This window comes from Chrysemys picta, unplaced genomic scaffold (assembly GCF_011386835.1).
Source record: "Chrysemys picta bellii isolate R12L10 unplaced genomic scaffold, ASM1138683v2 scaf1, whole genome shotgun sequence".
Lineage (NCBI taxonomy): Eukaryota > Metazoa > Chordata > Testudines > Emydidae > Chrysemys > Chrysemys picta.
The window spans coordinates 919,113-934,205 of record NW_027052708.1 but is presented as its reverse complement, the minus strand read 5'-3'; the positions used below and the strand labels follow the sequence as shown (position 1 = coordinate 934,205).

The window sequence follows — 15,093 nt, the reverse complement described above, 5'->3', positions numbered from 1 at the left end:
ATCCTCCTCCCTGAAAATTACAGCATGTAGCAGAAACATCTCCTGTCACTCACCTGAGCAATTCACGGCAGCATCTTCCTTATGACCACAGTTGCTCTCACCCCAGGGCTTGGCAGGACAGTCCCAGAGAGATGACTCTGTCCCTCTGCAATTCAACGTCTCCACCCAGATGGGACCAGTCCCCTCACCGAATGCAGCCTCGCCCGGGGCAGATACAGCAGATCCACAGCCCAGTTGTTTACACACAACGTTAGCATCCGCCATGTCCCAAGAGTCATCACAAACTGTTCCCCAGGAGCCACGGTACCAAACCTCCACTCTCCCCGAGCATCTGTCCTGTCCTTCCACGACACGTAACTTCTCCTGGTCTGGAAATGCAGAAACCTCACATGTTACTGGGACAGCTGGGAAAGTCCTTAGGGACCAAGAGTGAGACAGTGAGAAGCAGAGATACCTGTGCACCTCGTAGAGTTCGGGCACTCGGTGAATGGGTTCTGAGTTGGTTTTGCTTTTTTTCCTATGGAGAGAAACAGCTGAGGTGAATGCACTGGGTTGTGTGTGTGATGTAGGAGTAGAATTTATCTGTATTTTTAACCCCTAATTTCAGCACTGTATGAACTGAAATGTGAACTCTAGGTCATTTAATACCAAATTAATTTGCTATCAGTTGTTACTGAGAAACAGGCTGGCATGCACCCAGTCTTGTGGGGGATTCCAGTCTTGACCCAAACTGCACAGCCTGGGCCCATCTCTGATTGTTCATCCCAAAAGGATTAATAACCACAGAGCTGCCTAATGATCGTCTATAAGGAGAAGCTTTTCTTCGCTCTCACACTACCTTATCGCACTGTATAACACTGGTCTCTTTTATAATTAATTGATTAACTTCCATGTTTGTTGTTAATCAGACAAATGCTTATACCTATAAAAGACTGTGAAAATATGTTTGTATCTTGTGTTAAGAATTTACATCTGTCTACACTGAGATGTGAACAACAACAAGTTCTATCCTAACCCTTCAATTTATTGAACATATCGCGTACATGTGTGTGTGCATGTGCACATACTGGTAGTTTCAGAATTACCAGTGCAAGAAATATGGGTCTCTTCTGCTCGGTTATCACAGGACTTTGGATTCCAATGGTCTGATGGGCACTGCCAGAGGGAGCTGTGCTGCTCACTGCATGCAACGTGGTCCAGCCATGTGGGACCCTTTCCATATTCAGATCCTCCTGAAATATATCCTCCATCTTCACAGTTCAGCTGTTTGCAGACAATTGCTGCAGTGACTCCAGACATCTGATTGGAACAAACACTGCCCCACGTCCCATTGTAGAAAACTTCCAGCCGCCCAGCACAGTCACTGTCGCTCACCAGCCTCAGATCTGTGAATTCTAGAAGCAAATGCACAAAAAGGGAATTTAAATCATTTGATTCTGAAATGAACTGGGGTGTGAAGAGTGAAATCCCAGTGCTTGCTAACAATCCTGTGCATTGTTCTGCAGGAGTAACTGCTAGAGAACCACTCCAAGAATTAGAGACTCTTTTAGAGACCACAGGCCCCTTAGACATACAGTGGGTGTCTCTGGAAGGCCACCATTTACCAGCAGCTACATACAGATTGTAATAGATTAAGGCCAGGAAGGATTGTGACATTGGCAGGCCAGATGCCAGCTCTTGCCCAGGCTGCAGGCCTTAACTGAGAACTTATAATCTCGTAGCTGGAGACCAGACCAGGTCACCTGTTTGTTAGTTTTGCCCAGAACAGGTATTAGTCTTGTAAGAATGTAGTTTGTGCTTAAACTCTATGAAATGGTGGTTAGTTGCTGCAGGCATTAATCTCACTTGTAATGCCTGTGGTCCATGCTACAAGAAAATATGTAAGTTTTGCTTTATAAGTTTGAAAATGCTTGCTCTGAACTTGTGAACTCAGGCATGTGAATGATCCCCCCATCCATCCCCACGAACTATCAAAACCAGATGGGCCATCAAGGATCATCACAATATAAAGGATTGGTTAATGGCCTTATCGCACCCAGGGAGCAGTACATGCAGAAGGCCTCGTCCCATCGCTTTGAAGGCTGGAAGAGAGAAATAAAAATAGCAGATGTGAAGATGTTTCATCTTTTTGTCTGTTTGAACTATGACAAGGCTAGAGACACCAAACTGAAGCCAGAGACCCCAAGGATTACCCCTGGGTCAGCGCTGAAGGACATTTGGAATTGGCAGATCACTACAACTCTGTCACTCCTAGGATGTAAATGGTAACTCATATGTGTGTAGATGTTCATTTGCTTTAACTTGTAAATAACTTTTTTATTTCTTTTTTCCTAGTTAATAAACCTGTATATAGTTTATTACAGGATTGGCTACAGGCATTGTCTTTAGTGTAAGATCTAGGGTACCAGCTGGTCTGGGGTAAGTGTCTTGTCTCTTGCAACCTGAATGCAGTGTGATTTGTGGTGTAAATGATCAATTATAACTGTCATAACTATAAAGGGAAGGGTAACAGCCCTCCTGTGTACAATACTGTGTAATCCCTCCTGGCCAGAGACTCCAAAGTCCTTTTGCCTGTAAAGAGTTAAGAAGCTCAGGTAACCTGGCTGACACCTGACCCAAAGGACCAATAAGGGGACAAGATACTTTCAAACCTTGGTGGGGGGAAGGCTTTTGTTTTTGCTCTTTGCTTTTGGTGGGTGTTCGCTCTTGGGACTAAGAGGGACCAGACATCAATCCATGATCTCCAAATCTTTCTGAACAAGTCTCTCGTATTTCAAACTTGTAAGTAGAGACAGGCAAGGCGTGTTAGTTTTATCTTTGTTTTCTCAACTTGTAAATGTACCTTTTGCTAGAGTGTTTATCTCTGTTTGCTGTAGGTTTGAACTTAAGGCTAGAGGGGGGTCCTCTGAGCTCTTTGAATCTGATTACCCTCTAAAGTCATTTTCCATCCTGATTTTACAGAGATGATTTTTACCTTTCTTTCTTTAATTAAAAGCCTTCTTTTTAAGAACCTGATTGATTTTTCCTTGTGTTAAGATCCAAGGGGTTTGGTTCGGTGTTCATCAGGGAATTGGTGGAAGAGTCTCCCAAGGCTACCCAGGGAGGGAAAGGTTTTTTGGGGGAAGACAGAGTTTCCCAAATAACTCATCAATCATTTGGGTGGTGGCAGCAAAAGCAGATCTAAGCTGGTAATTAAGCTTAGAAGTTTTCATGCAGGCCCCCACATCTGTACCCTAAAGTTAAGAGTGGGGAAGGAACCTTGACAATAACTAAGTCCAGTTTGTCCGGGTGACAAGATTGACTGGAGAGTCTAAGGGGACTGTCTGTGACTCCATGATAAGATAGATATAGTGATCCAGGACTAAGTTTCCTCTAAGCTGCACAGTCATGTGTCTGCGCAGCAGGCTATCAAGGGCCGCATAGACACGCAGCCACAGGGGCCTGGATTGGAGAGTTCCTGCGGCCGGGGACTGGTGCCTCTCCCCTGGCCCCAGCCCTGGATCTGCCATGGCCGGGGAGAGGCATCTCTCTCCTGGCCACGGAGCTGCCGCATCGGCGAAAGAGGTACCTCTAGGGGCTGCTAACAGGGAGTTTTGCAAGGGAGTTCGGAAGGGGAGTGGGAAGGGGGCAAGGTTCACTTGCTGTTCTTTAAAACCTGTAAACTAAACTACATTCGAAACTTCTTGATTTAAACAAAACCCTTTCATTATCTAGATAGCTGCAGGAGACAATGCAGGCAGAAGCCTAGCAGCAGAGTGGGGGCTACCCAGTTTATTGCACTGACTGCAGCATGTATGATTACCTGCCCTGTGGGTGGGTGGCGTATGTGTGCATTCGGTGCAAGGAGCTCCTGGCCCTCAGAGACCACGTACGGACTTTGGATGCCAGGGTGGCGGAACTGGAGGAGCTAAGGGAGGCAGAGAGGTATGTTGATGAGGCTTTCCGGGACACTGTAGAATTGTCCCACCTCCAGTCAGACAGCACCTGTGCTGTTGAGGAGGATGAAAGGCCCAGGGAAGCAGGGCAATCAACGGGAGCAGAGGGAAATCTTCCCATAGTTGGGACCCTCCTTCCAGATGGTGTTAGGGTATCCTCTCGCACTGAGGATACCTCTCCGGGGGAGGGAACTCCAGTCACTAGGAAAAGGCAGGTGTTAGTAATGGGAGATTCAATCATTAGAAACATCGATAGCTGGGTTTGTGATGACCGGGAGAACTGTATTGTGTCTTGCCTGCCTGGTGCGAAGGTTGCGGATCTCTCGAGGCATCTGGATAGACTTATGTGTAGTGCTGGGGAGGAGCCGGTGGTCGTGGTACATGTAGGTACCAATGACATACGGAAGGGTAGGAGAGACGTGCTGGAGGCCAAATTTAGGCTGCTAGGGAAGAGACTGAAATCCAGGACCTCTATGGTGGCATTCTCAGAAATGCTCCCAGTTCCACACACAGGGCCAGGTAGGCAGGCAGAGCTTCAGAGTCTCAATACCTGGATGAGACGATGGTGTAGAGAGGAGGGGTTTAGATTCATTAGGAACTGGGGAAACTTTTGGAATGGGGGAGCCTATACAGGAGAGATGGGCTCCACCTAAACCAAAGTGGAACCAGACTGCTGGCACTTAACATTAAAAAGGTTGCAGAGCAGTTTTTATACTAGGAGATGGGGGAAAGCCGTCTGCTGCAGAGGAGCACGTGGATCGGACAGAAATGTCTCTTAGAGGAGAGTCTATTCTCTAGGTTATAGTCAGGAGCAGAGGATGGAAGAGGATAATGTAAGGGCCAGCTCAGATGAGAAACATTCATGTAAAGAATTCGATACATCAGAAAAGGGCAGACAAATAAACAGTGACAAGTTTTTAAAGTGCTTGTACAAAAATGCTAGAAGTCTAAATAATAAGTTGGGTGAACTAGAGTGCCTAGTGATAAAGGAAGATATTGATATAATAGGCATCACAGAAACCTGGTGGACTGAGGACAATCAATGGGACACAATCATTCCGGGGTACAAAATATATTGGAAGGATAGAACAGGTCGTGCGGGGGGAAGGGGAGGGCAGCAGTGGCACTATATGTGAAAGAAAATGTAGAATCAAATGAAGTAAAAATCTTAAGTGAATCCACATGTTCCATAGAATCTCTATGGATAGTAATGTCATGCTCTAATAAGTGTAAAACATTCGGGATCTATTATCGACCACCTGACCAGGACAGTGATGGTGATGATGAAATGCTAAGGGAAATTAGAGAGGGTATCAAAATTAAGAACTCAATAATAGTCAGGGATTTCAATTCTCACCATCTGCCCTGAGGTGGGCACTCAGAGCCGTGAGCCACTCCAGACAGCGTGACAGGGATCATGAGATCAAATAGTTTGACCTTCTGTAAAATAGCTGCATAGAGCCTAATAACTTGAGTTTGACTTAAGCATTTCTTCCAGAAAGGCATCCGGTCTAGACAGGAAGACTTCAAGAGATGCAGAATGCACCATTTCCATGGTAGTTTGTTCTGATGGTTAATCACCTTCCCTGTTAAAAACCTGGGCCTTATTTCTGATGTGAATTTGTCTGGTTTCAGCTTCCAGCCATCGACTCTTGTTCTGCCTTCCTCCATTAGATTAAAGAGCCCTTTAGTAAGTGTATGTTCTCCTTGTGACAGAACTTATGTACTGTAATCAAGTTACCTCTTGATCATTTTGATAAGCTAAACAGATTCAGCATCTTAAATTTCTCACCGTAAGGCTTTTATTCAAGCCCTCAGATCACTTTTGTGGCTCTTCTCTGCTCCCTCTCCAATTTTTGTGGCCATCAGAACTGGACACAGTATTCCAGTATCTGTCTCACCAGTGCCATACACAAGAGTAAAAATTAGTCCTGATTCCTACTCACTACTCCCCTGTTTATACATCCAAGGTTTGCATTAGCCCGTTTTGCCACACACACAGCACTGGGAACTCATGTTCAGTTATTTCTACACTAGGACCATACATCCTTTTCAGTCACTGCTTTCCATGATACAGTCTCCTTCAGATACCTGAGATGCAGCATTCTAACACCAGGGAAATCTTGCAATATCTCCAATATCTCTGGGTGGGAGCTGAGGACTTTCTAATGGTGACCCTGGTAGGTAGTTACTCAAGGGAAAGGGAGGCAGAGACAGTCAGGGAAAGTATCATTCTCAGTGACCTCCTTAAACATCTGCCCGCTCCATTAAATCCCCTGGTAACATGGCTCACAAGAGCATTCACAGAACAGACCTGAGCAGAGAACTCCCGCATCCTCCTTGTGTCTGCAGTTGTGCTGGCCCCAGCCTCTGGAAGGACACGCCCAGAGATCGGATTCATTCCCAGAGCAGTTCACATCATCCAGCCAGATCTGCCCGGATCCTTGCCGATAATGAGCAGAGACAGTTGCATTGATGGCATGTCCACATCCCAGTTGTTTGCAAACGACATTGGAGTCTGGCAGGTCCCAGGAATCATCACAGACTGTCCCCCAGCTGCCATTGTAATAAATCTCCACTCTCCCGGCACAGCGACCTGCCCCATTCACCAGTCTGATCCGCCTGCTTCCTGCAGGGATAGATTCCAGCTGTTAATGTGCAATATAATGATAACTAAACAGCTTCCATGCAAATCAATGACGATGCTACAATGGCTGAGATACTGAAAAATGTGTGTCTTTAACAAGAAACATAAAGAGAAGAAGTCAGTAGAATTAGGAAATGCTGAGGACTTTGTGAAGAAACTTCTGATAAAAAGCATTTAAAGGGACACGACCTAATCCTGAACCTTTAGTCGTCTGAGTCATCCTTATGGGACAGCTCTTGAAAGTAAGAACTACTAGTGAAGCTAAAGCTTTGCAGAATCAGCTCCTACTTGGAAAACTTGAACATTTTCAAACAGCTCTTCTAAGGATTCACAAGAAATAACATATTAACTAACCAATGTATCAGAAATTCCAATTTTCTTTTAAATTGTTAACGACTTGCGAGGTTCCAGAGGCTTGGAGAAAATTAGACTTGGGACCCATTTATTTTCCAAATAAAGGAAGAAAGGCAGGTGGATACATGTACCTACGGTAAAGTCTAATAGACTTAGGGCTCTATTCTAATGCTGCTGAAGTCAATAGCAAAGCTCTCCCTGTCCTAAAGGGAGCAGGAATGGGCCCTTACTGTGCCATAGTTACCCTGGAATTGGAATGCGCATGAACAATGATTTCAGTGCAGTAACAGTACAGTGCATGATACAGTTGTTTATTAAAAAATCTGTTATTTGAAGAAAGCCATTGTTTATTTATCTTCCCCAGAAAAGAAACATAAGAACATAAGAGCTGCCAGCCTGGGTCAGACCAGAATTCTGTCTGAAAAGTGGCCTGTACCAGAGCTGTACCTTGACCATCTTAGCTAATAGCCATTGATGGACCTATCCTCTAGGAACTTATCCAGTTCTGTTTTGAACCTAGTTATACTTTTGTCCATCACAACATCCCATGGCAATGAGTTCCACAGGTTAGCTGTGTGTTGTGTGAAAAAGTTCTTCCTCTTGTTTGTATTAAACCTGCTGCCTATTCATGTAATCAGGTGATTCCTTGGTTTTGTACTGTGTGAATGGGTAAATAACATTTCTCTACTCACTTTTTCCACACCATTCATTATTTTATAGACCTCTATCATACCACCCAATGTGTTTCTTTTCTTAGCTAAACAGCCCTAATCGTTTTAGTCTCTCCTTGGACAGAAGCCATTCTGTACCCTTCAACATCCTTGTTGCCATTCTCAGTATCTTTTCCAGTTCCATTATATCATTTCTATGGATGGGGCAACAAGAACTGGACATAGTATTCAAGATATGGGTGAACCATGCATTTATTGTGATAGTTTCTGTCTAATTTTCTATCCCTTTCCTAATAGTTCCTAATATACCATTAGCCTTTTTGATCATTTCTCAATTTTCAGCAGTTTTCAAAGGATTATCCACAGTGACTCCAAGATCTCTTTCTTTGGTGGTAACGGCTAATTTAGAAGCCATCGTGGTATATGTGTATTTCGGATTATTTTTTTCCAATGTGCATTGGTTTGCACTTATCAACAATGAACTTCACCTGCCATTTTGTTGGCCAGTCACGCAATATTGTGAGATCCCTTTCCAACTCCTTGCAGCCTGCTTTGGACTGAACTATCATCTACAAACTTTGCCACTTGACTGTTCACCCCCTTCTCCAGTTCATTTATTAATATGTTGAACAGCACAGGTACCAGTACAAATCCTTGGAGGGACCCGCTGTTCGTGTCTCTCCATTGTGAAAAGTGACCATTTATTCCTACCCTCTGTTTCCAATATTTCAACCAGTTACTGATCCATGAGAGGACCTTCCCTCATATCCCATGGCTACTTAACTTCCCTAAGAGCCTCTGTGAGGGACCCTGTCAAAGGTTTTCTGAAAACCCAAGTACGCTGTTATCAGCTGGATCACCCTTATCCATATGGACACAAATCTGACATCAGGAATCAAAATACTCAAAAACCAGTGGGAGAACACTTTAACCTGTCTGGTCATTCAGTGACAGACCTGCGGGTGGCTATATTACAACAGAAAAACTTCAAAAACAGACTCCAAAGAGAGACTGCTGAGCTAGAATTGATATGCAAACTAGACACAATCAACTCCGGTTTGAATAAGGACTGGGAATGGCTGAGCCATTACAAACATTGACTCTATCTCCCCTTGTAAGTATTCTCACACTTATTATCAAACTGTCTGTACTGGGCTAGCTTGATTATCACTTCAAAAGTTTTTTTTTTCTCTTAATTAATTGGCCTCTCAGAGTTGGTAAGACAACTCCCACCTGTTTATGCTCTCTGTATGTGTGTATATATATCTCCTCAATATATGTTCCATTCTATATGCATCCGAAGAAGTGGGCTGTAGTCCACGAAAGCTTATGCTCTAATAAATTTGTTAGTCTCTAAGGTGCCACAAGTACTCCTGTTCTTCTTATCCATATGCTTGTTTACTTCCTCAGAGACTGGAGAGGCATGACTTCCCTTTACAAAAGCCTTGTTGACTCTTCCACATCAAATCATGCTTATCTATGTGTCTGATAATTTGGTTCTTTACTGTAGTTTCTACCAGTTTGCCTGGTGCTGATGGTAGGGTCATCGGCCTGTAATTGCCAGGATCTGCTCCGGAGCCCTTTTAAAAAATCAGCCTTACATTAGCTACCTTCCTGTCATCTGATACAGAAGGTGATTTCAGTGATAGGTTACATACAACAGTTAGTAGTTCTGCAATTTCATATTTGAATGCCTTCAGGACTCTTGGGTGGATACCATCTGGTCCTGGTGACTTATTACTGTTTAGTTTATCAATTTGTCTAAAGTATCATCTTATTACACATCAATTTGGACTGTACATCAGATTTGTCACCCAAAAATGATAGCTCTGATGTAGGGATCTCCCCCACATCTTCTGCAGTGAAGATTGATGCAAAGAATTAATTGAGCTTCTTGCAATGGCCTTGTCTTCCTTGAGTGCTCCTTTAACACCTTTGTCACCTTTGTTATTTAGTGGCCCCATGGTCTGTATGGCGGGTTTCCTGCTTCTCATGTACTTAAAACAATTTCTAGAGGTAGTTTTTGTGTCTTTAGCAATCTGTTACAATAGTGATGTACAATCAGTAGCAATAAAAATATTATCATATAATCCTCAATTCCTTTTTCTTTTCAATGAAGCAAAAGGATGTACTATTAAGATTAGGACATAACAATACCACATTATAACAAAAAGTTTTATTTAATCACCAAGAGAAATAGGGTTATGTATGACTTCCTTTTCCTGTTAATAATAATAGAATCTAATTCTGATATAGCACAGTTCATTGGTAGATCTCAAAGCACTCTACAAAGGAGGTCAGTGTCATTATCCGCATGTTACAGATGGGGAAACTGAGGCACAGAGAGGTGAATGATCTGCTTGAGGTCACCAGCAGGCCAGTGGCAGAGCTGGGAGGAAACCCCAAGTCTCCTGAGTCCTGTTCCAGTGCTCTGTGAAATAGGACACATTGCCTCCCCCTCTTTTCTTTTTTGATTCTGGATGCCCCATTATTGAAGATTTTAAGATAAGAAGCCACTGTATTTACCTATTTACTGACCTGCTCAGAAAATTATCTCTTCTGCCCAACAAATGTTAGGATAGATATCAATATTTTTCATTGTCAGATTTTTCCATTATTCTTTCAAAAAAAAAAAAAAACCCACCAAAACCCCATCTGATTGTTTTTGTGGCGAATGTGGGGGCAGGGTAGAGGTTCCTGCTGTGTACCCTGAATGTGACCTACTAATTTGACTTTTAAGATGGTGTCACAGTGTCAGAGGGAACAGGCAGCTCTGGCCACAGGTCGATATGGTCACAAGTCCAGTGACTGCCAACCATTAAAGCTGGATGGAGCTGACTGCGGGACAATGGAGCAATCATCATGTGGATATTCTCCTAGATGGCCTGGCTGGCCAACCGGGAAAACTAGTCTGAGGCAGAAGGAAGATTTCACCTGGCCTGTAACACGGACCACTGAGCAATATGGTAATTGAGCCGAGACACACAGGGCGGGTGGGGACTTCCAGAAAAAGCAAATTCACAGAGAAAGGGGAACGGAGTGAAGCAGACAAACTGCACCCCAGGTGTGTCTCATGAGCACCTTGGTTCTTACTAGAACACAGGCTCATTCTGTTCTTTTCCTGTTACTCCCCAGGGAAGCCCAGCTCACTTAATTTGCAGTGAAGCAGAGATTAGATGAGCTGCAACACAAGTGTGGGGTGTTTGTTTTTTTTAAACCCCTTTTGCTCTAATGCATTGTTCCAGCTGCTGATTAAAGTGCTTTATTCTGAGTACGCTGTAGGTCACTATCACGGGACACAAATTCCCCGGGGCAGAAATGCTGGTGCCTGAAACCCAGTCGGACCTGCAGGGGCTAAGTGGTTGGTTTGCACTGGGTAGTGTAACCAGGCCAGGCCTAACAGAGGAAGAATCTCGAGTTTCCACCCCAAGACAGGCCAGGGCAAGTGGGCCAAGACCTGATGTGGGTGCACATAGAGACACCAGAAAGGGGAGAAAGGTGCAACTAATCCTGTAACCATGACAATGTTCAATGAAAATAAAAAAATGTTTGTGAAAATTTCCATAATAAGGAAACAGTTTTACATCTGAAAAAGTTTTGATTAAAAACGCAAGACAGACAGACAGCGAGGTTGCTGCAATGCATTAACCTATCTGGTTGCTGTGCTTTTCTCTGTACCCAATACTATATTTTTACAACAGAGTTTGACCCTCAGATCCACATATTTTCAAGGTCTGATGAGATCACAGCACAAGGAGAGATGTTTACAGGCCCTAGGACAGGTCATGTTCCCATTGAACAAGGACAGGATGTTTCCAAGATTTCATAGTAAGTCACCTGAGCAAACGACGCCAACATCATCAGGAATTCCTGCCTGCTCTGCCTGAGACGTGGAGGTGATGCAAAGTGTCAGATTAGTCTCGTTTCCTGCACACTGGACACTTCTCAGCCCCACAGGGCCCGTTCCTCGCTCAGACTTAGGGGGGTTATAAGCTTTCTCAGCGACTCCGCACTGGAGTTCCCTGCACACCACGCTGGCATCGTTCATGTCCCACTGGTCATCCAGCACTCTGCCCCACACACCACGGAGGGAAATCTCAACTCTCCCATCGCACCGGCTCTCTCCATTCAGCAGTCTGAGTGATTCAGAGCGACCTGGTCTCAGGAAAGATGGGAAATTCACTGAATAACATTCCCTGTTATACATTAGAAATAATCCATACTATGCAAGAAATTATGGAAGTTTTCTAACTCAGAGGGTATTAACACAGTGATTGATGTGTATCAAGGAGTAACTTTCATGAGTTAAAAGGAGTAACCTCTGCAGAAGGTTTTTTGGTTTTTTTTTTTTTAATCTCTAGGTGCAGGGTGCTATAAGGATTGTAACACCCAGCTGGACAGAGGGGCTTGTTAGCACATCCTGGAAGATGCTGAGCTCGCAGGTACACTCTATTTTTAGCCTGTCAGTCCCCTTGAGCTGGGAATTACATGCCCAGCACAGAGTGTAGATGTACCTGTGGCCCAGGGAGTTCCCCAGAGCCAACCCTCAGAGCGCACTCCATACCACAACTCTCTTCTGGCCTGACACGCTCATTGCACCAACTGACTAGTGTTGAAATCTGCATCTAAAAGGTGTTGTGTAAGGTGTCATGCAAACTGCTATCATGCTGGTCATTAATATTGTTGTGTGGTGCATGAACAGGTGAGGTTTAAAGAACCATAGATGTGTGCTTAAGCCCAGCTGTCCTAAACAAAGGGCTGTTGTTTCACTGGCTTGACTCTGTCTCCATTGTGAATTAATTAAGTTGAAAGCAAAGCAAAGAAAACCCCATTTACATGTAAGGTAAATAAGCCCTTAACAATCTTGATGGGGGATGGAGGCTGCACCCCGCAGGGAGCCTTCCTGCCTCTTCGAACAGGGTGAATGAACTTTGGGAAGATTTGAGCAGAGGCAAAAAGCCATTTTGTTATACATCACCTCAGGGACAGAGGAGGAGCAGGGCCCTTTGAGGTCATGGAAAGTGGATTCTCTTGGCCTGGAACCCAAGAGTAGCTGGAACTGACTCAAGGTGAGAAATCTGCTTAGACAGAGACAGTAACTTGCTGGAGTTAAGTTTTAGTCACTAGAAAGCGTGTTTTGTTTTCTTTTACTTGTAACTATACTTGTGTCTTGCACTGTTAATTATTCTTCCTTAAATATCTGTTCTTTGTTAATAGACTCACTCTATTTTTATTACAAAACCATCCCAGTGCTCTGTATAAAACTGAAGAGTAAAATCCTGAGCCAAACTAGTAGGCTGGTGTCTCTTTGGAGGCAGCGCACTTGATAACTTCTGTGAGTACCCAGTGAGAGGGACTGACCGCGGCCGAATGACGTCTCTGGGGAACTCGGGCACTGGGGTTCACTGATGGGTCCCGGTAAGGCGAGGTTTGGACTGGCAGAATCCTGAGGCGTTGCTAGCCGGGCAGGCGAGCTGGTGTGGCAGGGAGCTGACAATAGCTGAGCAGCAAAGCTCTCACTTGCTGAGGCAGAGCAGTAACCGTGTCTGACAGTTCTGAGTGACCTGAGCAAGGCCTCACATACCCTCACTTTCACCATCCGTAAAATGGAGGTGATAATAATCCCACCTACTGCCCAGGAGCTTTGTGAGGATCAACTAATGTCTGGACAGTACTTTGAACACATCAAGTGCTACAGAAATGGTGAGTGCTCTGAAGAATCAGGTCCTGGGGGTCTCAGGTTGGTGCCCCACCACCACAAGTTAGTGGAGACTTTGGTTTTAATCACGAGAGGTAAAACTTTCAAAAGCGCCTAAATTACCAGGAGCTTAATTCCATTTTCAAAATGGGACTTAGGCAAAGAAATGCTGAATGGTAGTGGGGCTCCATGGTAGTGGGGCTCCTAAGTTGACTTCCATTTTCAAAAGTAAGTCCCTAAATCACTGATCACTTATGGAAATGTTACCATGGGCAACATCCACCCAGTGCGGTGAATGATGCAGGAGCTGAGTGAAACGAATAGTTTGGAAGCATCCAATTAGACTGTATCATAATGTGTATGCAAAAGGGGGCAGGAAGAATTAGAAAGGATAACAAACAAACTGATGGTATTTCCTAAATTTGGAGTATTTGACTTTGACTAAATAAGATTATCCTTTTTTTTTTTGTATGTGACGTAAATATTAGAGCTGGTTGAAACTCCCAATTTTTTTCCTGTGAAGTATTTCAAATGCAATATTTCAGTTTTTCTCTAGATTTTGACCTTTGAAAATGGAATGAGAATTATTGTTTAGATTCTAACTAAAATGTTGTTTCATTTCAACTTCCATTTCAGTTTGACAGTTTAAGATTCTCCTGCCTCCTCTCACGTTTTATTTTTTCCTGTTTTTCCCCACTGTAGAAATTTTGGGGAAAAAAAAAAGTATCAGGAAGCAAGAAAAACACTTCTGAACCTTTTTCACCTGCAAATGTGTGATTTTTTTTAAAGGGTGTGGGGGAGAAAGTGCTGCTTTCTTTGTGGCATGCTACCAAAAATATCCTCAGGAACTCATGTGAGAGACGGGAAATAGTTATGATCAGCAGTTTATAATTCAGCCAAAATGGAAGGAATTTCACTGAAGTAAGGGCAGTTCCTGGCCCCAGCACTGACCCCTTGCTGAATTGCAAAGGCCGGTTGCAAGCAGTGAAGGCATGAGGGGTTCTCCAGAAGGTGATGAGAATATTTTATAATAGAAAGTATGAAGCAACCTCTAGAGAGGGGGCCGCTCCCCCTGTAATTACTGGAGTAATGATTTGAAGAAGGATGGAGACAGTGGGTTGGTGACACTTATGAAACTCTAAGTACAAATTCTGTCCCTGCTTTACTGCCCTGCATAAGCACACGTTTGCTGAAACTCTTCCAGGAGAATCCAGGGCTTTCCCTGGTCATAACTATTCTGGTGATAATATATTTAATTTTATTTTATTTGCAATATATTAATTATTTTTATACGTGGTTTAGAATCTAGCTCCCTCTCCCCTTGCTGTGCCCTGAGGTTCCCCTGCTCTGGGGTCAGTGTCACACACTGAGGCGCAGGTGTCCTTAATCCAGCATTACACTTACCTGAGCAAACCACACTGGCATCATTGTCATGGGAGCACTGAGAGGCCCCCAGAGCAGTAACAGGGCATTGGCTCAAATGGGGTTCAGTCCCTTTACAGTGATATGTGTCTGTCCAGACAGAGTCAGTTCCCTTCCCAAAATATGCTTCTCCTGGAGCCGATACAGCGAATCCACAGTCGAGCTGATGACAGAGAACACTGGCATCTGATAAATCCCAGCGTGAGTCACAGAGGGTTCCCCAGGCACCACGAACCTGAATCTCCACCCTCCCTGAGCACTCTGTGCTGCCATTCACCAGCCGGAAATCTGTGTGCCGAAGGGAGAAGGGGTTTAGAGAGGGAGAATTTAAGATATTTTATAGCAAATAGTTAAAGAAGGAAAGTC

At 44.1% G+C, this 15,093-nt stretch overlaps 1 protein-coding gene across 1 annotated transcript; it reads right to left on the bottom strand.

Moving 5' to 3' along the window:
• Nucleotides 1-57: 57 nt before the first annotated feature.
• On the bottom strand, nt 58-14,812 carry LOC135977493 (antigen WC1.1-like). The gene is made up of 5 exons (XM_065578773.1): nt 14,710-14,812; nt 11,445-11,762; nt 6,250-6,564; nt 1,086-1,394; nt 58-517 (listed from the first exon to the last, which is right to left on the bottom strand). Exons 2-5 carry the CDS (start codon nt 11,653-11,655, stop codon nt 417-419), a joined length of 936 nt encoding a protein of 311 aa, XP_065434845.1. The 5' UTR covers nt 11,656-11,762; nt 14,710-14,812; the 3' UTR covers nt 58-416.
• Between the last annotated feature and the right edge of the window lie 281 nt (nt 14,813-15,093).